At 43.7% G+C, this 24,689-nt stretch overlaps 2 protein-coding genes and 2 non-coding genes across 4 annotated transcripts in view; 3 read left to right on the top strand and 1 right to left on the bottom strand.

Moving 5' to 3' along the window:
• Positions 1-3,529: 3,529 nt before the first annotated feature.
• On the top strand, positions 3,530-8,541 carry Rps3a (ribosomal protein S3A). The gene is made up of 6 exons (XM_090356864.1): positions 3,530-3,637; positions 4,170-4,273; positions 4,593-4,780; positions 7,287-7,495; positions 8,138-8,247; positions 8,377-8,541. Exons 1-6 carry the CDS (start codon positions 3,576-3,578, stop codon positions 8,496-8,498), a joined length of 795 nt encoding a protein of 264 aa, XP_090212990.1. The 5' UTR covers positions 3,530-3,575; the 3' UTR covers positions 8,499-8,541.
• On the top strand, positions 5,345-5,417 carry LOC150047437 (small nucleolar RNA SNORD73). Its single transcript, XR_016539457.1, has one exon. It is a non-coding gene; the product is annotated as a small nucleolar RNA SNORD73 (small nucleolar RNA).
• On the top strand, positions 7,959-8,024 carry LOC150047436 (small nucleolar RNA SNORD73). Its single transcript, XR_016539458.1, has one exon. It is a non-coding gene; the product is annotated as a small nucleolar RNA SNORD73 (small nucleolar RNA).
• Positions 8,542-14,621: 6,080 nt separating the features above from the next.
• Positions 14,622-24,689, bottom strand: part of Sh3d19 (SH3 domain containing 19) — a 114,442-nt gene continuing 104,374 nt past the window's right edge. Inside the window, exons 16-20 of the mRNA XM_090356861.1 lie at positions 23,039-23,241; positions 21,767-21,819; positions 19,366-19,552; positions 18,415-18,512; positions 14,622-16,796 (exon numbers count right to left, since the gene is read on the bottom strand). Coding sequence (XP_090212987.1) covers positions 16,680-16,796; positions 18,415-18,512; positions 19,366-19,552; positions 21,767-21,819; positions 23,039-23,241 — 658 coding nt within the window. The 3' untranslated portion in view covers positions 14,622-16,679. The remainder of the gene's footprint in view (positions 16,797-18,414; positions 18,513-19,365; positions 19,553-21,766; positions 21,820-23,038; positions 23,242-24,689) is intronic.

The following is a 24,689-nucleotide window of genomic DNA, read 5'->3' as shown; positions in this document are numbered from 1 at the left end:
CAAGCTAAACATCCATATATATATACATATACTTACATATATTATATATGTATATATGTGTAATTTTGGCAGTGTCCACAAGACTGATTAAAATAAAGGTTTAAAGCCACATTTCCGATGGTCATGCTAAATGCAGACTATCTATAATAAGCTTAAAATATGTAGCAGAAGGCCAACTTAAGGGAACAAAAGTATTGTGTTTCTCATTTTGAACTTTGTTTTTCTGTTGTTTGGAGACAGGGTCTTACCACATAGACAAGACCAGCCTCCAACTCTGATCCTCCTGCCTGTCTCCTCAATGCTGGAATTACAGACAGGCACCACCCCTTCCAGCTTCGTTTTCTTTCTTCATGGCATTCAGGCTTCAGAGTCAGGTGGGAAGCTCAATTCCCCTCACCCTTCAGAGCAAGCTTTTTAATCTCTCTGAGCCTCAGTTTACTCCTCCACAAAAAGGGCCAGAAGTAATATTCCACAGGGTTATAAAAATAATTGTGAGTGGATAGGAGATGGTGCCGGTATGTTTGCCTGAGCAGATGACTGATGGACAGCTGCTGCTGTTTGTGTTAGGTGAACTGAACAAGCGGACATGAGCAATGCCTGTTTAGCCGAAACAAAGTCTACAGACAACGGCGCCCACTTGTAATCCCAGCAGGCGGGAGGCAGAGGCTGGAGGATTGCAAGCTTGACTCCAGTCTTAGCTACCTAATGAGATGCTGTCTCAAAAGAAAAAGTCATCAGTTCAAGGCATACGATGCAGTGGTCTATGTTTACATTGTAAAATGACTGCCACAACCCTCATCTCACAGAGCTACTGCTGCACGCTGTCATTACCATGTGGATGGTTAGACCCCAGAAGTACTTGATCCTTTTTTTCTGTACTGAGGATTGAATTGGGGGGGGGGGATACATCAGTTCTTGGCAATCCAGATCTAGGCTCCGGACAATAGGAGATGACCCGCAGTGGAGAGCACTGGAAAGTATTCTCATTAGCCAAAACCCACATTGTTTATGTTCTGCACAGCTGAGATTATAGGGTGGACTATTTGTTGACATTAGGGTGGGTCCTGTGATTTTTTTGGGGGGGTCATGGGGCTTGAAATCTGACCTGGGCACTATCCCTGAGCTCTTCAGCTCAAGGCTACTGCCCTACCCTTGAGCCTCAGCCCCACTTCTCATTTTCTAGTGATTAATTGGAGGTAAGAGTCTAATGGCTTTTTATTGCCGGGGCTGGCTTTGAACAGTGATCCTTAGATCTCAGCCTCCTGAGTAGCTAGGATTACAGGCGTGAGCTACCTCACCCAACTCGGGTCCTGTGACTTTTTACCCAGACTGGCCTTGAACCTCAATCCTCCTGTTCTCCACTTCCTGAGTAGCTAGAATTACACTTGACCTCATACACTACACAACTGAAGATGACTAGAGTGCTATCCTTGAACAAGAAAAATTCAGACAGCACCTCATAGTTCAAGTCCCAGGACCAGCATGCAGACACACACACACACACACACTTGAAGTATAGGCCCAGACTCAATTCTTCCCAGCAGCAAGTTGCTGATTTACTCAGGGGAAGATAAGGACAGAAGCAAGGGACTTGCCTCTTCATGGCATTTGAGATCCTCTGGATTGCTCACATCAACTCGCTTACATCCATTTTTATTCTCTTACTTTGCATGAAACCAAGCTTCAGATCGTAGCACAGCTAAGGTTCAAATCGAGTGCTCCCCTTCACAGCTGTTCACTTCAGCTCAGCCCAGGTGCTCATTATAATAAGCTCCTCCCCGGACCCAGGAACTTGGTGATTAACCAGAGATTGAACTCTATACAATTCCTGTCGATCTGAGTTTCCAGTACAGCAAGTCCCTGTGCGTCATTACACATGGAGCAAAACAGGACAGATGCCTGGAAAGAACTTGGAATTCCAGCTACCAGCCCGGCCTGTACCATCCCTGGCGTCCTTACTACTCCAAGAGGCGGAGGTGGGAGAATCAGGTGACTCCAGCCTGGGCAACCCAGCTGGACCTTGTCTCAAAAACAAGAACAAGCTGGGTGATGGCGGCTCAGCCTGGTAATCCCAGCTGTTGGCAGGAGGTTGAGAGATCTGAGGATCCTAGTTCAAAGACAGCCAGGGCAGGAAAGTCTGCGAGACTCTTCTCTCCACTCAGCTACCGAAAAAGCTGGAAGGGGAGCTGAGGCTCAGGTGGTAGAATGCTAGCCTTGAGCCAAAGAAGCTCAGACAGCACCCAGGCCCTGAGTTCAATCACCAGGACTGGCACAGAGAAACAAAGCCAACAAGAAAGAAAACCCAGAGCTGGGGCAGGGCAGTGTGGAACTGGACTTGGGTTTGCTATCTGATTTCCAAGCTCAGGCCTCCGACAAGAGCTCCCCTATGACCCAGCAATTCCACTACTTGGCATTTACCCAATCATCCAGAAATAAAGACATACTAAATCCACCAGCGCAACAATGTTCACTGCAGCACTATTCACCATAGCAAAGATATGGAACCAATCTAGATGTCCCTCAGTTGATGAGTGGATCAACAAGATGTGGTATTTGTACACAATGGAATTCTATGCTGCTGTCAGAAAGAATGACATTGCACCATTTGTTAGGAAATGGAAAGACTTAGAAAAGATCATATTAAGTGAAGTAAGCCAGACTCAAAGGAACTTAGGCTCAATGGTTTCCCTCATTTGTCATAATCTGTAGAAATCTTGGGCTCTCCTAGCAGAGATTTGCAATAGAGCAAAACCTTGATACAAAAGGCCATATGAGGGGGTGGGGGGAGGGTAAAGGGTACCAAGACATGTGAAAGGGTATCAATGTATGTGAATTAATGCACCTTCTATATGGCAAATATCATGTAACCCTTTTATTAATTACAATAAAAAATATATTAAAAAAGGCCATATAGTAGGACGCTAAATGAAAGGATTTCTAGGATATAGAACAAAAGCCATATAATGGATGATTGTTGTCCTTAATGTACTGTGTTATCTCTCATCTCTTTTGCTGTCCCTTGGTTATCTCATATTGTTACAGTATCTCACTTTGTTACCTGATATATTGTATATATGCATATTTGGTTATTTGAAATTGGATAGGGAAAGGGGGAAAACAAGATGAGGGGTGGGGATGGGGAGAAGGAAATGGGGACCAAGACATGAGAAAGGGTATCAATGTATGGGAATTAATGCACCATCTATCTGGTGAATATAATGTAACCCTTCTATTAATTACAATAAAAATATATGAAAAAAAGAAAGGAAAACATTAAAAAAAAAAAGAAGCAGCAGCAGGTCTGAGTTACCTGTCCAGTTCAGCTTTAGAGGGGATGCGGGGGGCGTGGCCTTCTGCAGAACCCACAGGTGCGCACCGCTCCCAGCGGCCGGCCACGCAGCGCGGCCTCCGCACACGCGGGGGCGCTGTCGCAGCCGGAAGCCGTCTATGGACGCGAGAGCTTTGAAAACGGAAAGGCGAAAGCGGATCACCACGTACGCGCCCGCGCCCCGCCCCTTACGCCTAAGTTCTCGCGCGAGTTGCACTTCCTCCCTTTTGGCTCTCTGACCAGCACCATGGCGGTCGGCAAGAACAAGCGCCTTACGAAAGGCGGCAAAAAAGGAGCCAAGAAGAAAGTGTAAGTGGGGACTCTCGTGGGCCCCCTCTCCCCGGGGTCCTGGGGGGGCGGCGGACGCGTTCTGGGTCTCGTGGCGGGTCGGATGGCGGGGATGCGAGGCGGATTGCGCGGGCCGGAGTGGGTCGCGGCGCCCGGGCTGCCGGGGCCGGGGCGGCGCGTGAGTCGGGCTGCGGGCGCGGCTCGCGGCGGGTGGGCACCGGGTGCTCTGCGCCGCGGCCTCGCGAGCCGGGGAGCCACCGCCCGCGACCCTGCACCTCCGGGTGTCAAGCCCGGGGGCTCGCAGCCGCCCCGCGTGGGCCGCCGCCGCCGGGTGTGATGGCACTGGAGACGCGGGGCGGGCTCCGCCGGTGCCCTGCGACCACCACGGCCGTGGAGCGCCGCCGAGGCTTCCGTGCTGTGTCCGGAGAAGGTGGGGCGAGCTGCCCCCCCCTGGCGCCCCTCGGCTGCGGGAGTGGGACCGACGGCACCGCTTAGGATGATAGCATGGAGCTGTCAGTGCGACTCAGGCCTCTCTGTTTGTCTTGTTGACCAGGGTTGACCCATTTTCTAAGAAAGACTGGTACGATGTGAAAGCCCCGGCCATGTTCAATATCAGAAATATTGGGAAAACACTAGTCACGAGGACTCAAGGAACCAGTGAGTATCTTCCACCCAGTGCTCCCCTCGCCTCGCGGCCTGTGGGGGGTGGGGATGGGTTCGTGTTTGGCAGCTGTGGTGCTTGTCTTTAATACTGCTTGGAGAGTTAAGAGGTTCCTCTAAGGAAATAGCATTCTGTCTTCTGCTAATAATTTTTCTCTAAGTGGTTAGGATAACCAAGGTTAAATCTATATTGAACTGAATACAGTTATGCCATTAACCGGATTTTTTAACCTCAAACGATAGCGCGTGAACCTGCAGACTTGACTTTGCTTGCGTGGTTCCTACTAAGAAGACATTTCGTGTTCCTGTTTTGTAGAAATCGCATCTGATGGCCTCAAAGGTCGGGTGTTTGAAGTGAGCCTTGCTGATCTGCAGAATGATGAAGTTGCATTCAGAAAATTCAAGCTAATTACTGAGGACGTTCAGGGCAAGAACTGCCTGACCAACTTCCATGGCATGGATCTCACCCGAGACAAAATGTGCTCCATGGTCAAAAAGTGGCAGGTGAGACCCAAAACTGCGTGAGAGTATGCTGTGAACTGCATGACCCCAAGTGGCATAGGGCAGTGTGTATCATGTCTCTAGACATGAGTGCGGCCGGCCGGTGATAGATTTTCCTTGAAAAGTCCATTTTCCTCAAACTTGGGTTTCCTGTTTTAAGTGTATTGTAAATACATGTCTTTGGTTTTTTGTTTTTTTTTGTTTTTTCCAGCCTTGGGGCTTGAACTCAGGGCCTGAGTACAGTCCCTGGTAATTCTCAAAGCAAGCACTCTACTGCACCACTTCTGGTTTTTTCTGTGTATGTGATACCAAGGAATCAAACCCAGGGCTTTGTATATGCTAGGCAAGGGCAAGTGCTCTTATCACTACTACTACTTACCACTAAAGGCCACATTCCTGGCCTTTGCTTTTATCTGTAAAGTGGGTGGAAAAGTGTCTGCTGAATAGTGATGATGAAGCCAAAGATGGCACAAAACACTTTAGTTCAGAAAGCATTCCCTGTAACTGTCATTTCAGGAGGTGATGAAAACCTAGCTAAGCAGGTACTATTGAGATATGGTATAAGGGAATGAAGGATGATAAAATGTTTCGGTCCCATCTGATACACACTGATTATACCGATACATTTATTTCTGACATTCCCTTAAGGTTTTATGATTTGACTGTTGTTTTAGTCATGTGTATTTGTGGCTTTGGACATCGTTTTTGAAACTAGGGTATATATAATTTGTAAAACATAAAAGCGGGTCATTTTTTTTTTGTCAGTTGTGGTGCTTGAACTCTGTGCCTGGGTGCTGTCCCTGAGCTCTTCAGCTCAAGGCTAGTGGCTAGAGGCTACTCCTTGAGCCACAGCACCACTTACAAAAGCAAGTCAGTTTTTGTCCCTAATTATCTAAAAATGGCCTTTCTTAAAATTTAGGCAATGATATTGCCACTAATTTTGGATTGTAATTACATTTTACTTGGTAGTATTTTGTCATCAGCATATGTTGTTTGGAATATACCAGACATTTAAAATAATCGGGTATTTAGTGTAGCAATAACTTCCTTGCCTGGTTAGAATACTTCTTTTTTTGCCAATTCGGAGCCTTGAACTCAGGGTCTGAGCACTGACCTTGGGCTTTCTTTTTGTTGTTCAGGGGTCTTGAACTCTGGGCCAGGATGCGTCCCTGAACTCTTTAGCTTAAGGCTACTGCCCTAACCTTGAGCCACAATCTCACTTCCATTTTCTAGAGGTTAATTGCTGATAAGAGTCTCAAGGACAAGTCCCTGGGCTGGTTTTGAACAGATCCTAGGATCTCAGCCTCCTGAATGGCATGAGTCACTGCACTCCTGCTAGAAATGCTGTTTTTACTTTTTTTTTTTTTGTTAGTCCTGGGCCTTTAGCTCAGGGTCTGAAGTTGGGCTTTCTCAAGGCTAGAGCTCTACCACTTGAGCCTCAGCACCACTTCTGGATTTTTTTTCTATGTGATACCAAGGAATTGAACCTGGGCCTTTGTGCATGCTAGGCAAGCACTCTACCACCAGGCCAAATTCCCAGCCCCTAGCATACTGTTTTTTTTTTTTTGGAGGGGTTGGGGGGGCGGATACGGGCTTGAACTCTTTAGCTCAAGGCTGCCACCCCACCCTTGAGCCCCAGCCCCACTTCCTGTTTTCTAGTGATTAATTGGAGATAAGAATCTCTCGACTTTGTATTGCCCAGGCTGGCTTTGAACCATAACCCTCAGATCTCAGCCTCCTGAGTAGCTAGGATTACAGGCCTGAGCCACAAGTACCTGGCTTTTAAATTTTCTTTTCCCTTTTTTGGTGGTCAAGGGTCTTGAACTCTGGGCTTGTGCTCTGTCCCTGAGCCCTTTAGCTAAAGACTAGCTCTCTACCACTTGAGCCACAGTGCCACTTCCCATTTTCTGGTGATTAATTGGAGATAAGAGTCTCAAGGGCACTGCAATGGCTTTGAACAGTGATCCTCAGATGTCAGCCTCCTGAGTAGGTAGGATTACAGGCCTGAGCCACCACGCCTGGTTTAAAACAAACTGTAATGTTGATATCGTGATGGTCCTCTTGAGAACTTTTCCTTTTGTGTAGTTCCTTTGAGTATGGGCACTTGAGGATTAATATATCTGAACTATGTAGGTATAATTAATATAGTTGGATAATGGGATTAGAAGAGGCAGAAAGATAGAATCCTTCATATTGCATTATTTGGGTATGGAAGAGTGAAGGGTATCTTGGTAAGTTCAAATTTCTATCAACTAGCTATGTCATACTTAGTTTACATGAGTATTTGACACTACAGTTCTACCACTTGAGTCACATTTCCACTTTGAGCCTGGTAGTTGAATCTCCCAGGTTTTTCTGTGTGGGCGAGTTTTGAATTGTGATACTCAGATCTCAGTACAAATCAAGGGTGCCCAGTGACACTCCAATTTCTTTATTTTAGGACTTGAGGGATGAGACCTGGTAATTCTTCAAACCTTTTGTATCTGAGAATACCTTATTTTCCCTCTAGACCATGATTGAAGCTCATGTTGATGTCAAGACTACAGATGGTTATTTGCTTCGTCTGTTCTGTGTTGGCTTTACTAAAAAACGCAACAATCAGATCCGCAAGACCTCGTATGCTCAGCATCAGCAGGTCCGCCAGATCCGGAAGAAGATGATGGAAATCATGACCCGAGAAGTGCAGACCAATGACTTGAAAGAAGTAGTTAATAAGTTGTAAGTGGTTTTTTTCCCCTACAAGCCCACATTGTTAGGAAGGTGGAAATTTACCTCTTGTTTTTAAAACTCCCTTTTTGTCGGTTTTGGGGCTTGAATGCAGGGCTGGAATGGGTGCTGCCCCTGAGCTTTTGCTCACCATCAGCCTTCTACTTTGAGCCACAGCACCACTTCTGGCTTTCTGGTGGTTAAGTGGAGATAGTGTTCTCGCAGACTTCTCTACCTGAGCTGCCTCAGAACCATGATCCTCAGAGCTCATTAGCTAGGCTGACAGGTGTGAGCCACAGGTGGCTGGGTAGATCACCCACTTTTGCAAGTGATGAGTGATCAGTGAATAGGTGGCAGGTTTTAATTTTTGGTTGAAGTCTCATAGCAGTAAGGATTGAAGGACAGGTGTTTAAGCAACAAAATTTGAAAATAAACTGAATAGATTTAAAACATTCCGCAGGTAATACTGTGTGGGGATACATCATGAAAAAAGTTTCGGTCCCAGATGATATTCTGTGATAACTTACATTTTTCTGATGTTCCCATGCAGTATAAAAATGGATGAAAAGTTAGGAAAAGTGTGACTCAGACCATAAAGACCATGATTTGTATGAGAGAAAGTTTTAATCTATTATTATTATTGATGGTTTGCAGGATTCCAGACAGCATCGGGAAAGACATAGAAAAGGCTTGCCAGTCTATTTACCCACTTCATGATGTCTTCGTTAGGAAAGTGAAAATGCTCAAGAAGCCCAAGTTTGAATGTAAGTGAGAATCCACAGGATTCTTGAATAATTCATGACCATAACCACTTTGCCATCTTGAGAATATATTATTGAAGCCCATTATATCAAGATGGTACAGTTCCTAACAATTTTTTTTTTCCCCCTTAGTGGGAAAACTCATGGAGCTTCATGGTGAAGGTGGTAGTTCTGGAAAAGCTACTGGGGATGAGACCGGTGCTAAAGTCGAGCGAGCTGATGGATACGAACCACCAGTCCAAGAATCTGTTTAAAATTCAGAGTTTTAATAATGACAAATTAAAGGCCTATTTGTGATGTTTGCTCTCAACATTCTTTTTTTGTTGTTGGGGGGGAGGGTCATGGGGCTTGAACTATGGGCTTGGATGCTATCCCATAGCTCTTCAGCTCAGGGCTACCTCCCTACCCTTGGGCCACAGTTCCACTTTCCGTTTTCTAGTGATTAATTGGAGATCTCAGCTTACAGTGCCCAGACTGGCCTTTAACCATAATCCTCAGATCTCTGCCTCCTGAGTAGCTAGAATTACAGGTGTGAGCCACCACGCTGCTCAATGTTCATTTCAAGCCTGGTGTCTGGTGAATCAAGGTTCTCTGATATGATCTGGTGAACTTTTGATTTTTTTATACGAAATGGTAACTGTGCTGTTTAAGCTATAGCAACTTGAATTTGGGGGCTAAGGGTTGCCGGTCTAGATGTTATCCCTGAACCTTTTTCCTCCGGGCTAGCTTCCTGCCACTTGAATCAACTCTATTTAAGGTATTTTATTTTGCTTTTTTGTTCCACTACTAGGACTTGAAGTCAGGGCCTCGCACTGTCCTTGGACACTTTTTGCTCCAATTTAGCACTCTGCCACTTGAGTCATAGCGCCACTTCTGGCTTTTTCTGTGTTTGTGGTTCCAGGGAATAGAGTCGGACTTTTTTTCCCCTCAAGGCCAGAGCTCTTAACATTGGAGCCACACACCTACTTACAGATATTTGCTGCCTGGGCTTGCATTGAGCCTTGAGCCTAGGATTATAGTCATAAGTCACGGGTGCCTGGTTTGCTTTTTCTTTTTGCTAATCCTGGGCTTGAGCTCAAGGCCTGAGTACTGTCCTTGACTTTAAGGATAGACCTCTACCACTTGAGCCTCAGCACCACTTCTGGCTTTTTTCTATGTATATAGTACCGAGGAATCAAACTCTGGTCTTCGTGCATGCCAGGAAAGCACTGTACCACTAGGCCAAGTCCCCCCCCCCCACACTAGCTTTTAATCCAAACACTTGTCAGCTATGTAATGTAGTAGGTAGATAATCTGACCTAAGTTTACTTTGAGAGCCAGGCAGGCACAGTGACTCGGAGGCTGAGATCTGAGGAGGGAGATTCAAAGCAAGTCAGCCCAGACAAGGACCTGAGACTTTTCAATTAACTTCTAGAAAAGGGAAGTGGGGTTTGGCTCTAGGGTAGGGCGGTAGGTAGCCTTGAGCTGCAGGGCTCGGACATGTCCATGCCAAGATCAAGCCCCATGACCCACCACCCTCTCCCCCCACAAGAAAAAATAACTAAGATATCTACTGAAACTTTGAACTGGTTATTATTAATCATAACAAATGTGCAATTGTACTGCCTGCTTCCTAGTATATTATCACTCAAACCTCAACACTGGTCCCCAGAATGTGAACCTAGACAGTCAATGACTGGGATGGCTCATCAGTTGGATCCAGTCTAACTAGTGCAATGCTTTGGTCATCTGAGTGGCCTTTGGTGTCAACAACTGGAACTTGAAGCCCTACTGTCCCCAAACATGGTCATGTGCAAACATGGCTTACCAGCAATCCCTGAACAGAACTGGCAGGCTGGAAATGTGCCTTAGTGGCAGAGTGCTTGCCTAGCACACATGAAGTTCTGTGTTCAATTCCTCAGCTCCCCATAAACAGGAAGAGCCAGGAGTGGCACTGTGGCTCAAGTGGTACCATCGTGGAGCAAAAGAATCTGCCCAGGGGGGCCGGGAGTTTTGCTTAGTGGTTAAAGTGCTTGCCTAGCATGCACGAAGACCCGGGTTCGATTCCTTGGTACCACATACATAGACAAAAGCCGGAAATGGTGCTGAGGCTCAAGTGGTAGAGTGCTAGCCTTGAGAAAGTCCAAGGATAGGGCTCAGGCCCTGAGCTCAAGCCCAGGACTGGCAAAAAAAAAAAAAAAAAAAAAAAAAAAAGAATCTGCCCAGGGAAAAACAACAAAAGCTCAGGGACAGTGTCCAGGTCCTGCGTTCAAACCCCAGGAGTGGCTTCACTTGGCATAATGCTGGCGAGGATTGTGATATCTGGACAACTGCCTATCTTGAGGTCAGTGACATCAAAGCCTAGATCAGTTTAGACTCCCTTTGACATCCTCAGTGAATACTCCTTGGCTCCCTGCAAGAAGACCTAGGGGTTTCTCAGGATATACCTTACATCTGGGGCCTCGGGCAGCGTAGTAGTAGTGCTGCAGGTCTGCCTCACCTGCTGCTTTGAATCTTCCTGATAATGGGAGACAAACTGAGCAGATTGGGTCAAAGTCATGTAAACGTTCCAGCTCTGTCAACTGCATTAGGTCAAGGAGTGGCTTGTGAAAGGCCATCTGCCACAGCCTGGTGTCCCTCAGGGCCTTGACCGGTACGCCAACAGTGCATTCCCCCCCCCTTTTTTTTGTGGGTCATGAGGTTTGAACTAGGCCTGTGCGCTCTCCCTGACCTCTTCAGCCCAAGGCTTCCACCCTACTCCTGGGCATTGTCCCTGAGCTCTTCAGCTTGTCTTTTGCCCTACCCTTAAGCCAAGCCCCACTTTCCTGTTTTCTAGATGTCAACTGGAGATAAGTCGCAGGTCCTTTTGTGCAGGGTTGGCTTAGAATCTTGATCCTTGGATCTCAGCCTCCTGAGTAGCTAGGATTACAGGTGTGAGCTGTAAAAGCTTTGCTTTTATGCTCTTTGAATCTGGACCATATGTCAGCTGGGTTTACATCCTTGTGAATGACCTTGAGTGATAGATACATTTCCGCCTGGAAAAACAAAACTTTCTTCCACTTGTAGTAGAGAATGTAAACTTTAAAGTGTTCTGTGAGACAACCCGCTGCTTGACAGCACTTTGTGTCACCTTGGGAGTTGGCACGGGAAGCTGACATGCACAAACATGAAACCCAGCTATTAGCTTTGGCTATGAGCAATGAAGTTCTTTTTCTGACCCAGAAGCCTTTATGTCTGCAAAATTGGCAGGCTGAGGGTTTAGCCTGCAAGTTGGGTACAACACCAAGCCTTACACCTGCCCTAATTCTGAAGCAGATCTGAGGTACCAAATGAAAGCATTTCAGGAAGTGTTTTGATCAACTGTCACAATGCTGGGGCATTCACCTTATGTGGAGGAAAGGTTTATGTTGGCCACGGTTTCACAGGTGGTCACTTGGCTTGGTTGCCTGTGGATTTGGGATGGTGGCACCCTGTATCATGGGCTATGCAGTGGAAGACAGTGTTCACCTAGGGATCAAGAAGCAAAAAGGGAAGAGGCCAGATTCTCCGTGTCCCCTTTGAAGGCCCTCTTCCCCCAAGACCTAATCCCACTAGTACCCAATAGTGTCACAGTCTGGGGACAACAGCAGTCTCTAAAATGATTCTTTACAAAAAAACAACCAGAATCCTACTAGTATATCTCCAAACTCCTTTAATATTGCTTAATATCTAGTCATACTAGTTCAATGAGTGATTGTTGAATGTAGGCTATAGTTGGGATCTGAAGTACAATCTACAGTCCATATATTAAGGCTTGGACAACCTGCCTGATAGTGTTTCAGATAGTTTTCTAGTTACCAAAAGCTCAGCCTTTCTGATACATTTTATAAGATATGATATTCCAGGGCCGGGAGTTTGGCCCAGTGGTTAAAGTGCTTGCCTAGCATGCATGAAGACCCGGGTTCGATTCCTCGGTACCACATACATAGAAAAAAGCCGGAAGTGGTGCTGAGGCTCAAGTAGTAGAGCTCTAACCTTGAGAAAGTCCAAGGACAGTGCTCAGGCCCTGAGCTCAAGCCCAGGACTGGCAAAAAAAAAAAAGAAAAGATACGATATTCCAAACATTTGGAACATTTGACAGCAACAGAAAAAGAAAGCGCATAGTTATCTCACGTTAAGAGCTCTAGATCACATCATAAATTGTCTGTAGGGTCTACTGTGTACTGCCTCCATCTCCTGAATACTGGAATTCCAGGCATTCTGAGCAACTCCTTTTTGGAACAGTACAAGAAGATGCAGCCGGGCGTGGTAGCTCACGCCTGTAATCCTAGCTACCCAGGAGGCTGAGATCTGAGTATCCAGGTTCAGAACTAGACTGGGCACAAAAGGACCTGAGACTCTTATCTCCAATTAACCTCTAGAAAACGGGAAGTAGGCTTGGCTCAAGGGTAGGGTGGTAGCCTTGAGCTGAAGAGCTCAGGGACAGTGCCCAGGCCTAGTTCAAGCTCCATGACCCGGGGGGGGGGGGCAGGGGGGGAGGGGGGGAGAAGATGGAGCTTTTACAGGCCAGTCAGACTTATCACAGGTAACTGCTGAGAAATGTATCATTTTAGCATAACGAGTGGACATAACATTGAATTGGACATCAGTAGAGCCAAGTTTTACTTTAGATTCTGCCAGGACATATTAGACAAAACAAATCATCTAATAATCTCTGCAGGCTGAGCTCTGGTCTCCAGTAACTTCAGTGTTGTCACAGGGAGAGCCTGCAATTAAAGAAGAGGCCCCTAGATGGCGATGTTGTTCTGAGTGCAAATAGATTTTTTTTTTTACCCTTCCATAATTAACAAGGAAGTAGAAAGGTATTGGTTAGAAAATGACTTCCCATTAGCTCTGAAAAAGATTCAGTGCTCACAAATTCATTCGAAGACATTCAAAACAGCACTGGTTCATGAATCATGTGGCCCACGTGCTTTTGGCATTAATTAAAAGGAATAAACCATTAATTATATCAAAGTGATATAATTTATATATCCATCCTATTTTCTCAGGTATATTTATCAAACATATGAAAATAAATAAAAACTAAACAATGGCTGCTAAAATACTGATTTATAAATCCATTAGAAAACTATTTTAAGGGTTGGGAGCGTAGCCTAGTGGTACAGTGCTTGCCTAGCATGCATGAAGCACTGGGTTCTATTCCTCAGTACCACATACACAGAAAAAGCCGGAAGTGGTGCAGTGGCTCAAGTGGCAGAGCGCTAGCCTTGAGCAAAAAGTGTCCAACAACAGTGCCCAGGTCCTGAGTTCAAGCCCCAGGGCTGGAAACAACAACAACAAGAAAAAGAAAAGGAAATATATGTTAATACTACTTCTAATAATAAATATATTTAATATTTTTAATTTTAGATTATGTCCAAATCTGATTTCCATGAGGCCAACGATACATATATTACATTACTCCTCCAGCTATTTCAATAAAGACGTATTTGAAGAGATACTTAGTCTTTTGGTGGTCAGAGAAAAATAAATGGCTTCTCCAGTTTCAACCTAACAAAAAAGATTTTATGAGTTATGATTTGAGATTTAGATCATGTGGCTTAGACATAAAATGTCTTATGCTGGGGGCTTGTTCCCAGCAGGTGGTGCTATCCACAGGTGACTTGATCATGTAGATGAATCCATCAGTTCACTGGTAAGCTTTTAGCTGAATGGGCAATGAGGACTTGCAGGCCTGTGTGGAGGGAGCATGTAACTGGGAGTGTTCTTAGCTCCTTGCTTGCTTCCCTTCCTCTCTTTTATTCCCTTGCACCTCCACTCCCCTCTTCTTCCTGGCTGCCCTGAGGTGAGCAGTTCTGCTCTGTTCTTCCCTGTATCAGGCAAAAATGGCAGAGCCAGATGACCTGGGCTGGATAACTGAGAACCATGAGCCACAATAAATCTAACAGTCTAAAAGTTGTTTGTGTTAAGTAAAGAAATCTGTGACTGACACAGATTAACAATATTACATTTTCATCTAAAATTCTTGGAGGAAACAATCATTCCTATTTTTTTCCCTGACAAATACAGTACCAACAAAAACCTATTGGGGACATTTTTGCTTTCTAGCAGCTGAAGGGAAAATAAATAGCAAATAACAAAGCATGAAAGAGTGAAATGACATAAAACTGTCAATCTTGTTACAGCAGATTTTTTTTGGCAACCAAGAGGAAAGATATCGATTGAAGATTATATTGCTATAGTAAAGACATCTACACATTCATCCATCCATCTATCCATGCTTCCATCCGCACTTCCATCCACAAATTCATCCACAAATTTATCCATCCATCCATCCTGTATGATGCAAAAAACCGGAGACATAAAATCTCACACCATGTACATTTTCAAAATTTAGTTTAGCCTGAACAAAAGACTTGAAAAGTTCAGTTTATTATAGTGTCAAGTAGATTTACAAGTATTGCACTTATCATTCTGCTTACTGAAGGCCAACATTTAAGATGGGATCTTTTTTTTCTCCAATAAAGACAGGTTTTTAGAATCTTCAATGCAACATTTAAAATCACAAGAGCAAATATATATATATATATATATATGTATATATATATATATATATCACATGTCCCTTCTATATTCTATATCCCTACCCCCTTTTCTGTTATGATATACTTGCTGCAAATGAAAATTGTTTGAATAATGCTTTTGGTCCTTTTTTTATGAAATTATTTTCAGTGAAATTTGAAAAGAATTTTTAATATTCTCTCATTACTCAAAGCACACAGAAATGCAGTCCTCATACTCCAAAATCAAACGTTACTGTGTTATCGGGGAGATGAATTTTAGTCAGAACTAAGTCAAGATGGCTTACTTCCAGAACATCATGATGCATTCAGATCATGGTGTGATCACTGGCCACTCTTGAAAATGGGGAAAGAAACAGAAACAAAAAAGTAGTCTAGCAGTTGGGTCCAGGTGGCTTACACCTGTATTCCTAGCTATTTGTGAGGCTGAGATCTGAGGATTAAGGTTCCAAGCCAGCTTGGGCAGGAAAATCTTTGAGACTGTTATCTCCAATTAAAACACCAAAAAAGAGCTTAGAAGTGAAATTGTGGTTCAAGTGGTAGAACACTAGTCTTGAGCACAAAAGCTCAAATGCCCAGGCCCTGAGTTCAAACCCCCAGGACCTGCAAAACAAGTAAAAGAAAAAGTGGCCGAGCATCTGAAACTCTTCTCAGAAGAAAGTCACAAGCATTGCTGGGAAAGTGTCTTACATTTTCAATGAATCCTGTCCCATTGTATCAGCAAGATTGTCTTCAAACTATTTGGCTTTAGCCCCTAAATTGTTATTGATTCAGTTATGCAATGAGCCACCTTTTGTCTTAAGCTTGGGATGTATGACCATGGATGGCAGGAAAGTGGCCTTTTATTTTCTTTAATAATTGTGCAGCGATGAGCCAGGGAGGATAAAGTATCAGCCCTAGTTATTTTTCTTTTTGATTACATTTTGAAGAAACGAGTTTTGGGTTTGGCACTGTTCTTCATCTTAACAGTTGCTCGTATGTGAAGATACTATATGTGATTCATATTGTTCCACTACAACAAGACACAGCTTTTTATAGATTACTGGGAGAATGCAAAGAAAATGAGTTTTCTTTTGGGTACCAGTAATTGTCAAAAGAATGATTGCAGATTCAGAAAATGTGCTTTATAATAACCCTGTCAATGTAAAGAAAACATGGAGGACAGAAGTAAGTCTGGCGCACAGGTGAGGGTTAGTTGTGTTAGCAAGGCATTTCAGGGCTGATTTTGGTATTTTGACTGAGATAACAACACATTCTGACTTCCTTCAAATCCTTGGACAAATGGAGAGCATTTGGTGAATCTGCTGATATCACCATGTGCTTTCCAATGCTTCCGTTGGCTACTACACTATCCCTTCTTAAGAGTTTGTCCTCATACTAAAGGCTAATGTGCTAAAGCAGTTTGGATTAATTGGTACAACAAAAATGAAATTTAGATTACTAACCATGTCCCGACAGTTACAGCGTGTAGAATGTCAAATGTCCTCTTTTTAAACTAAAGTAAAAAATGAAGAAGCATGGTTAATTTACACGTGCTGATGAAAACAGATGTCCGCGTACAACTTTTGCTCGGCATCCCCTCGTGCCAGGTCACCAGGCGCCTTCCCGGGGAGGCTACATCTGCCTTGCTAACCACATTACATGTTTTCTTTCTAGATTCCTCCCATATGGTTTACTACATACACAATGACATTGGGAATGAAAGCTAACTATAAAACCAAGAACTTTTCTGCTTCCAGAAAATTCTCTTGTACCATGGACACCTTAAGATATTTCTCTTTTCTGTTAAAAGAAGAAAGAAGAAAGAAGAAGAAGATAGTGCAAAAACAAATCTGATAGTCAATGTGATCCTTCAAGTGGGTTCTCAGGTCCAGGAACTGTCAAGCTTCACCTTTAGCCAACTTGTAGGAACTGAATGTAGTTTTTGGGAAATATCCCAGACTTGCCCAGCAGTTCTCCACTCATCCAGTCCTCATTCACAGATTCCAACCCCGTTATTATATCTCCAGCCTGTGAGAACAAAGACAATGTTGGTTTCTGTTGAGTGGAAGCATGGTAAGCAGTCTTCCTGGAGCGACAGGAACGATCTTCTAACACGCATGTCCGTGGATTTGCAGAGGATCAGATGAGGGACACCTCACAGTGTCTCATGCCTCTGTCCCTCGAACCCTATTCCTTTGTGACACGACTTGTCCTGCTTATATGTTATATCTCTCAAGTGACCATCTGCTACAAAGCTCATGTTTAAATAAATGACAATATCAGACGTATTTATATACTACATATAGTATAGTATACTCTCATATATATACTCATATTAATATATATGAGTATACACACACACACACACACACATATATATATGAGATATGAGCGTATAAGCCCAGTGGCAGTGGCTCAGGCCTATAATCATAGCTATTCTACTTGGGAGGCTGAGCTATGAGGATCATAGTTTGAAGCCAGCTGGGATAGAAAGACATCGAAACTCCATCCTGACTTAGCAAAAATGGCAGACTGGAGTGGCACAACGCAAGTGATAAGAGTGCCAGGCGTAATTGAAAAAGCCTCGTGTTAGTTCTTCCATGTGTACATGCATGCACGTCACATGTGTACATGCATATACCCACACATTCCCCTTTCACATGTACTGACATAGCATGTACTATGTCATTGTAAATAAAGGCCTGATTCTCGAGCAAGAAGCCAATGGAGAGGACAAAAAAAAATCGAAGTTATCAACTCATAATGGTAACCTGCAGGGGATACTGATGCTCAGTCCCTTGTAAGCAGACATGTGGTGAGAGGGAGGCCTTTGTTCTATTCTATGCACTGGGACTAACTCAGTTAAACAACACCACAGTCCTTCCAGATGGATATTATTACTAATGTCATTGTTTAGAGGATATATTTTTATAAGTTTCTTCATTTTTTTTTTTTTTTTTGTCAGTCCTGGGCTTGAGCTCAGGGCCTGAGCACTGTCCTTGGACTCTCTCAAGGTTAGAGCTTTACCACTTGTGCCTCAGCATCATTTCCGGCTTTTTTCTATATATGTGGTACCGAGGAATTGAACCTGGGTCTTCGTGCATGCTAGGCAAGCACTCTACCACTAAGCCAAACTCCCGGCCCCAAGTTTCTTCATTTTTAAAGAACAGAAAACAGTTTATGTTTGGTGGCTCGTGCCTGTACCAGCCACTAGGTGGCACTGGAGGAAGGACTGTGGTCTGAGGCTCACCCTAGGGAAACACAAGACTCTATCTGAAAAGTAAGTAAGGCAAACAAGGTTTGGGAGCATGGCTCAAGATAGAGTACCTGCCTAGCAAGCACAAGGTCCCAAGATCAACCTCTCAGTATCACCAAATGAAGGGCACAAAAGGAAACTGAAGTTCAAAGAGATTACGAAACTTTGCCCTTATTACAGCCATAAAACCGGGATTAAAATCTAACTCGATTCTGGTGCTTAGATCCTGACCATTCCACTCTCCTCCTTGGACGTGGGCTTTGCATCTCTTCATTCAAGTGGAAGCCTCAACCATTCTACACACGAAGGTAGGACAACGTCTTGCCAACATTTTGCCAACATCAGTGTCAATGTTTTTAGTGCTTAGAGCAGGAACGAAAGGACACTGACCTTGAAGGAGAGCTCGTCTTCATTCTCTCCATGGAAGTCGTACAAGGCCTTCGCCTTCTTCCCCTTCAGTCCTGTGGCACACACAGTTTTTGCTTCAGCTGTAAAGATACCCAAAAAAATACTCAAATAGAACACTCTAAAATCCACTCTTGTCATTCTCAAAACATAGTGTCTTCAATGAATTCTGAATTTATCTTTACACACACAAATCAGGCGCCAGCAGCTCACACCGGCAATCCTAGCTACTCAGCTGACTGAGGTCTGGAGATTGCAGTTTGTAGTTTGCAGCCAGCCTAGGCAGGAAGTCCAATGAACCAAGGAAAAAACCCAGAAGTGGAGCGTGGTTCAAGTGGCTGAGTGCTAACCTTGAGCATGAAAGCTCAGGGACTGCGTTCAGGTCCTGAGTTTAAGCCTCAGGACCAGCACACAGACCCACACAAAAAAATTTAAAAAAAATCTATACACACAAAGTATATCTGAAAGGGAAAATTAGCCTTTGTTTATTTTTTAAAAGATTTTATTAACATTGATTTTTTTCTTTTTTTTTTTGCCAGTCCTAGGCTTGAGCTCAGGGCCTGAGCACTGTCCTTGGACTTTTCTCAAGGCTAACACTCTACCACTTGAGCCTCAGCACCACTTCTGGCTTTTTTCTATGTATGTGGTACCAAGGAATCGAACCCAGGTCTTCGTGCATGCTAGGCAAGCACTTTAACCACTAGGCCAAACTCCCGGCCCCTAACATTGATTTTTTTACATCCTATTTCAAATGTCTAGCCATAATTTAATGAAAGCACTTAAAATATTTTTTTCTATTACTCTATCACAGAGTAGTATATGAAGTTTGCATAAGTGATGAATTAACTCTTTCCTCTGTAGACAAAGAGCATCAGCTGGGCATGGCAAGACCAGCTGAAGGGCTCAAGAGCAGCCAGCACTTTGGAGCTGTCATACCTGCACAGAGCTGCACGAAGACTGCGGGGAAGATGCCCTCCCTGTCCCGCAGCCGGCCCCGGTACCAGTCAGCATCCAGACGCTCAAGGATCAGAATCCGGTCCCCACGCTGGAAGCCTAAGTCCTCACTGGTCTCAGCGGTGAAACTGTGGAGAGCTTTGCACCATTCTTCAGAAAGATTGTTATCCTGTAAGAAATGGGAGTTTTGCCTTTTTTTCTTGGGGAGCAGGGCGTAGGACTTCAGAGCCTGTGCACTGTCCCTTAACTCTTTTTGCTCAAGATTAATGCTCTTCCACTTGAGCTACAGTTCCACTCCTGGGTTTTAGTGGTTATCTGGAGATAAAAGTCTCCACATTTTCCTGCCTCAGATCTGAGGCTCCTGAGTATCTAGGGTTCCAGGAATAAGCTACCAGTGCCCATCAAAATTGAGGTTTCTTTTTAAAATTTCAAACTTAGTTTTACAAATCTTAAAAAAACAATGAGGAATAAAAGCTAAAGGGTTATAAGATTTCAGAGCCTAAAGAATTCTTTAAATTGGCTAATACTTTATGTTGCTATCAAGTTTCAGGTGAAAAAAAAAAAGATTCCAATAGCTTCTTTTCTGAAAATGTAATCTTAAATGACAAATGTGATAGAATGTGTGGCTTTGCTGGGTTTTATGAAATACATAACAGTTAAGCAAAACACTTCCTTTATTGTGATCTATGAGGCTAATTACATTAAAAACTAGGTCAAGGCATAAATATTTATGTGTAATATTTATGACATGAAAGAATTCTGATAAAGTAGGTAATTTTCAATGAAGTTCTTTAGCTAAATCAGGAACAGAGTGGATAGACAGTTAAGTTTCTGGGTCTTCACTTGGTATAGAGACTATCAGATTCCAATGTAGCGGTCACTAACATGCTAAATAAAAGAAGCCAACAAAAACAACATACACTTAACTGTATGAGAGTACATCCCTCCTAAAGGGCGTGTGTGTGTGTGTGTGTGTGTGTGTGTGTGTGTGTGTGTGTATACATGTGCACTTCTGTGCATGCACTGGGGCTTAAACTTAGGCCTGGGCACTCCCTTTTAGCTTTTTCACTCAAGGTTGGCACTCCTGCACTTGGGCCACAGCTCTACTTCCAGCTTCTGTATGGTTAACTGGTGATAGACTTTTCTGCTTGGGCTGACTTTGATCATTAGATGTCTGCCTCATGAGTAATTAGGATTGTAGGTGTAAGCTGCTGGAGCCCAGCTTAACAGGAATATTATATATATATATATATTATACACATAATATAACCTTAGATATTATATACTTCACTTTTTTTTTTTTTTTTGCCAGTCCTGGGCTTGAGCTCAGGGCTTGAGCACTGTCCTTGGACTTTCTCAAGGCTAGAGCTCTACCACTTGAGCCTCAGTACCACTTCTGGCTTTTTTCTAAGTATGTGGTACCGAGGAATTGAACCTGGTCTTTGTGCATGCTAGGTAAGCACTCTACCACTAGGCCAAACTCCTGGCCCGCACTTCACAATTTTTTAATCCCCAAAACATTAGCAAAAAGTTCTGTTCTCTGAAAAAGCACCTTGCCAGGTTTGGATGAGAAGACAAAGCAAAGCAGAGTTCCAGGCCCTGTCCGGCCACTCCTGAGCCATGTGACATGGACTTCTCATCTCTAAGCCTCAGCTTCATCTAAGGATAAAGGCAAGGATTCAATAGGTAAGGCACCAACAGACCTATCACACCGCCTGCAGGTCCTAAGTTTTCTGTAGCTGATGGTTTATAGGACAAAACGGAAGCTAGCAAAAACCTCCCTTGTCTGGGTGGCTTCTTGCTCATGTACCAACCCTGGGACAGGGTGGTCCCTGGGAGCTCATCGCTCTCCACACGAGGGCGACCCTGCAAATGGTGTCTCTGAACAATCATGAGCAGGCTTTTTATTTGACTGCAACAGAGGAATTTTTTTTTTTTTTTTTTTTTTTTTTTTTTTGTGGGTCATGGGGCTTGAACTCGGCCTGGGCATTGTCCCTGAGCTCTTCAGCTCAAGGCTACTGCCCTACCCTTGATCGAAATCCCACTTCCTTTTTTCTGGTGGTTAATTGGAGATAAGAGTCTCTGGGACTTTAGTGCCCGGGCTGGCTTTGAACCTTTATCCTCAGATCTCAGCTTCCTGAGTAGTTAGGATTACAGGCATGAGCCACCACACCCCGCCTGTTTTTCATTTCTTCTTCAGGATCTACATGTTTTTGTACAAATTCTATGTACAACATTTCAGTAACCAGCTAATTTACATACTGCAGACGCTATGAAAGGAGACAAAAATGATTGCACTGAGTTGTCTTGTTAATTCTAATTTCGACATTCTCTCAGGGTTTACATCTGGCTGTCCCCACTGTTATCCACTCAGGCAGCTTACCTGAGAATATGAGCCAGAAGCTTCTATTTTGGTCTTCAGTGGTACCTTGGTGCCTACGTTAAGATGAAATAAAATAAAGAAGTCAAAATTAAAAGACTACAATGTTAGAGGGAAACTGAAGGGCGAGGGTGAGTGAAAAGTCTGCGATTCTAGACGGGCCTGGATGTATGTTCTGCTTGAGGGCTGTGTACTTACCCGCGAGCTGAAGAAGCATGCGCAAAGAACTCCACAGTCCACCTATTTTCTTTTTTTTATCCAGTTCTGGGGTTTGAACTCAGGGCCTGAGCACTGTCCTTGGGCTTTCCTCGAGGCTAGCACTCTACCACATGAGCCTTGGCACCACTTCTGAGGAGTCGAACCTGAGTCTTTGTGCATACTAGGCAAGTACTCCACCACTAGACCCAACTACCAGCCCTGCAGCCCACTTCTGTATTAAGATTCATTGCCATTTTGTTTTGTTTTGGTAGTACTAGGGTTTGAACACAGGGCCTTGTTCTTACTAGGCAGGCACTCTACTACTTGAGTCACACCTCTAACCACTCTTTGCCTTTTCTTAGCATCTTGAGAGATAAACACAATGACCCTCCCATACAAATTAACATTTAAAATAAAATTTCCTTCTACCTTAAAAAATATGGCCATGTGGGTGGGAGAGAGAGGTGACTTTGCTTTAGAAGGCCCTTTATTTTGTGATACATATATGGACATAGCAACATGAAATGTCCTGGTTACAACTGACTGATGCTAACAAAATAAGGGGGGGAAAAAGAAACCCTGCAACCCATCAAATATGTACAATTTTCTAGTATTGATTTCATAAAAGTTAAAACTTATAATGTGAAAAATATAGCTGGATTCTGGGGCTCATGTGTATAATCCTAGTTACTCAGGTGGCTGAGATCTGAGGATCATGGTTCAAAGCCAGCAGAGGCAGTTAAATGAGAGATGTATCTCAAATTAACCAATAAAAAGTTGGAAAAGTGGAGGTATGGCTCAAGTGGTAGGGCTCCGGCTGTGAACAAAAAAGCCTAGTGAAAACTTAAAGCCTGGAGTTTAAGTCCTGGAGTTAAGTACCAGCACATGCGTGCACACACACACACACACACACACACACACACACACACACACACACACACACACACACACACAAAGAAGAGAAGGAGAAAGAAGAGGAAAAATACCAATGTAGATTTTTATACAGATTAGTATTTTCAGGTTGTTGGTTTATCTGAATCAGAATACACATAATAAAGTCATCTTGTCTATACTCACTTGAAACATCTGCACCAGAGGCAGGAAAGTCTTCAACGAGTTCCACGAAGTTCAGTGGGAAGATCCCAGTTCTGTCTCCAACTTCTCCTTTAGCCCATTCCTCATTCACATACTCCTTAAGAACAATAATTTCTCCCTCTGAGAAACTTAACTCATCTTTCTGATCTCCAATATATTCAAACCGAGCAACGCATCTTGGGCCTCTAAACAAAGAACACATTAATGGATTAAAGTAGAAACTAAGGACCTTTTAAAAAAAACTTTAATTGGTTTTATTTTAAACTCTGGACTAGGCAAGCACTCTACCACTAGGCCAAACTCTTGGCTCCTCCCCCCCTTTTTTTCCCAGTCCTGGGCTTGGGCTCAGGGCCTGAGCACTGTCCTTGGACTTTCTCAAGGCTAGAGCTCTACCACTTGAGCCTCAGCACCACTTCCAGCTTTTTTCTATGTATGTGGTACCAAGGAATGGAACCCGGGTCTTTGTGCATGCTAGGCAAGCATTTAAACTCTGGACTTGGATAACACTATTTATGTACGTATGTACGTATGTATGTATGTATGTATTATTGGTTGTGGGGCTTGAACTCAGGGCCTGGGTGCTGTCCCTGACCTTTTTCACACAAGCAAGTGCTCTACTACTTTCAACCACAGTATCACTTCCAGTTTTCTGGTGGTTAATTGGAGATAAGACTCTCTTGGGGATTTTTCTGCCTGAGTTGGCTTCAAACCACAGTCTCAGATCTCAGCCTCCTGAGTAGGTAGGATTCCAGACATAAGCCACCGGCACCTGGCAACATTTCGCTTTATAAAATAGGATGCCTCTTTGTACTTTAAAAATATTTCAATAAGTATTGATTTCAGTAAGCATTTATTTTGTGCTTACTATGGAACAAGATATATTTAGGTAATTAAAAAACATTTTCACGAATACATTACAAATCCAAATCCAAGTAACAATGACTGCTTTTTAAATTTTTATTCCTTTTGGTTATACTGGAGTTATAAATCAGGACTTTGTGCTTATTAAACAGGTGCTCTTTTTTTTTTTTTTCCCAGTTCTGGGCTTGAGCTCAGGGCCTGAGCACTGTCCTTGGACTTTCTCAAGGCTACAGCTCTAACACTTGAGCCACAGCACTATTTCCAGCCTTTTTCTATGTATGTGGTACCGAGGAATGGAACCTGGGTCTTCGTGCACGCTAGGCAAGCACTGTACCACTAGGCCAAACTCACAGCCCTCTTTTTTTTTTTTTTTTTGTTCTCACGGGGCTTGAACTTTGGGCTACCATCCTACACTTGAGCCACAGCCCCACTTCTGGTTTTCTAGTGTTTAATTGAAGGTAAGAGTCTCATGTTCTTTAGTGCCTGGACTGGCTTTGAACCTTGATCCTCAGACCACAGCCTTCTGAGTAGTTAGGATTCCAGGCGTGAGCCATGGAGCCTGGCTTAGACAGGGGTTCCTCCATGTAAGTTATGTCCCTAACCCTTCTTCCTTTCTCTATTTTGAAAACAGAATATTGCTTTTTGCCATATACTACCTTGTTTCCTTGAGGTAGTTGCAGGTCAGGTGCATGCCATCCTGCATATCTTTTTTTTTTTTTTTTTTTTTTTTGCCAGTCCTGGGCTTGAGCTCAGGGCCTGAGCACTGTCCTTG

The sequence above is a fragment of the Megascapheus bottae genome, chromosome 23, assembly GCF_031878675.1.
Source record: "Megascapheus bottae isolate mThoBot1 chromosome 23, mThoBot2.hap1, whole genome shotgun sequence".
In the NCBI taxonomy this organism is placed as follows: Eukaryota; Metazoa; Chordata; class Mammalia; order Rodentia; family Geomyidae; genus Megascapheus; species Megascapheus bottae.
The sequence above is the reverse complement of the archived record's forward strand: the minus strand, read 5'-3'. Positions and strand labels throughout refer to the sequence as shown.

Excerpts from the sequence above, each read along its gene's own strand:
- Rps3a (XM_090356864.1), top strand. The coding sequence starts at position 3,576 with ATGGCGGTCGGCAAGAACAAGCGCCTTACGAAAGGCGGCAAAAAAGGA. Across the intron at positions 4,781-7,286 it reads CCATGGTCAAAAAGTGGCAG|ACCATGATTGAAGCTCATGT; the intron begins GTGAGACCCAAA and ends TTTTCCCTCTAG. Across the intron at positions 8,248-8,376 it reads CAAGAAGCCCAAGTTTGAAT|TGGGAAAACTCATGGAGCTT; the intron begins GTAAGTGAGAAT and ends TTTCCCCCTTAG.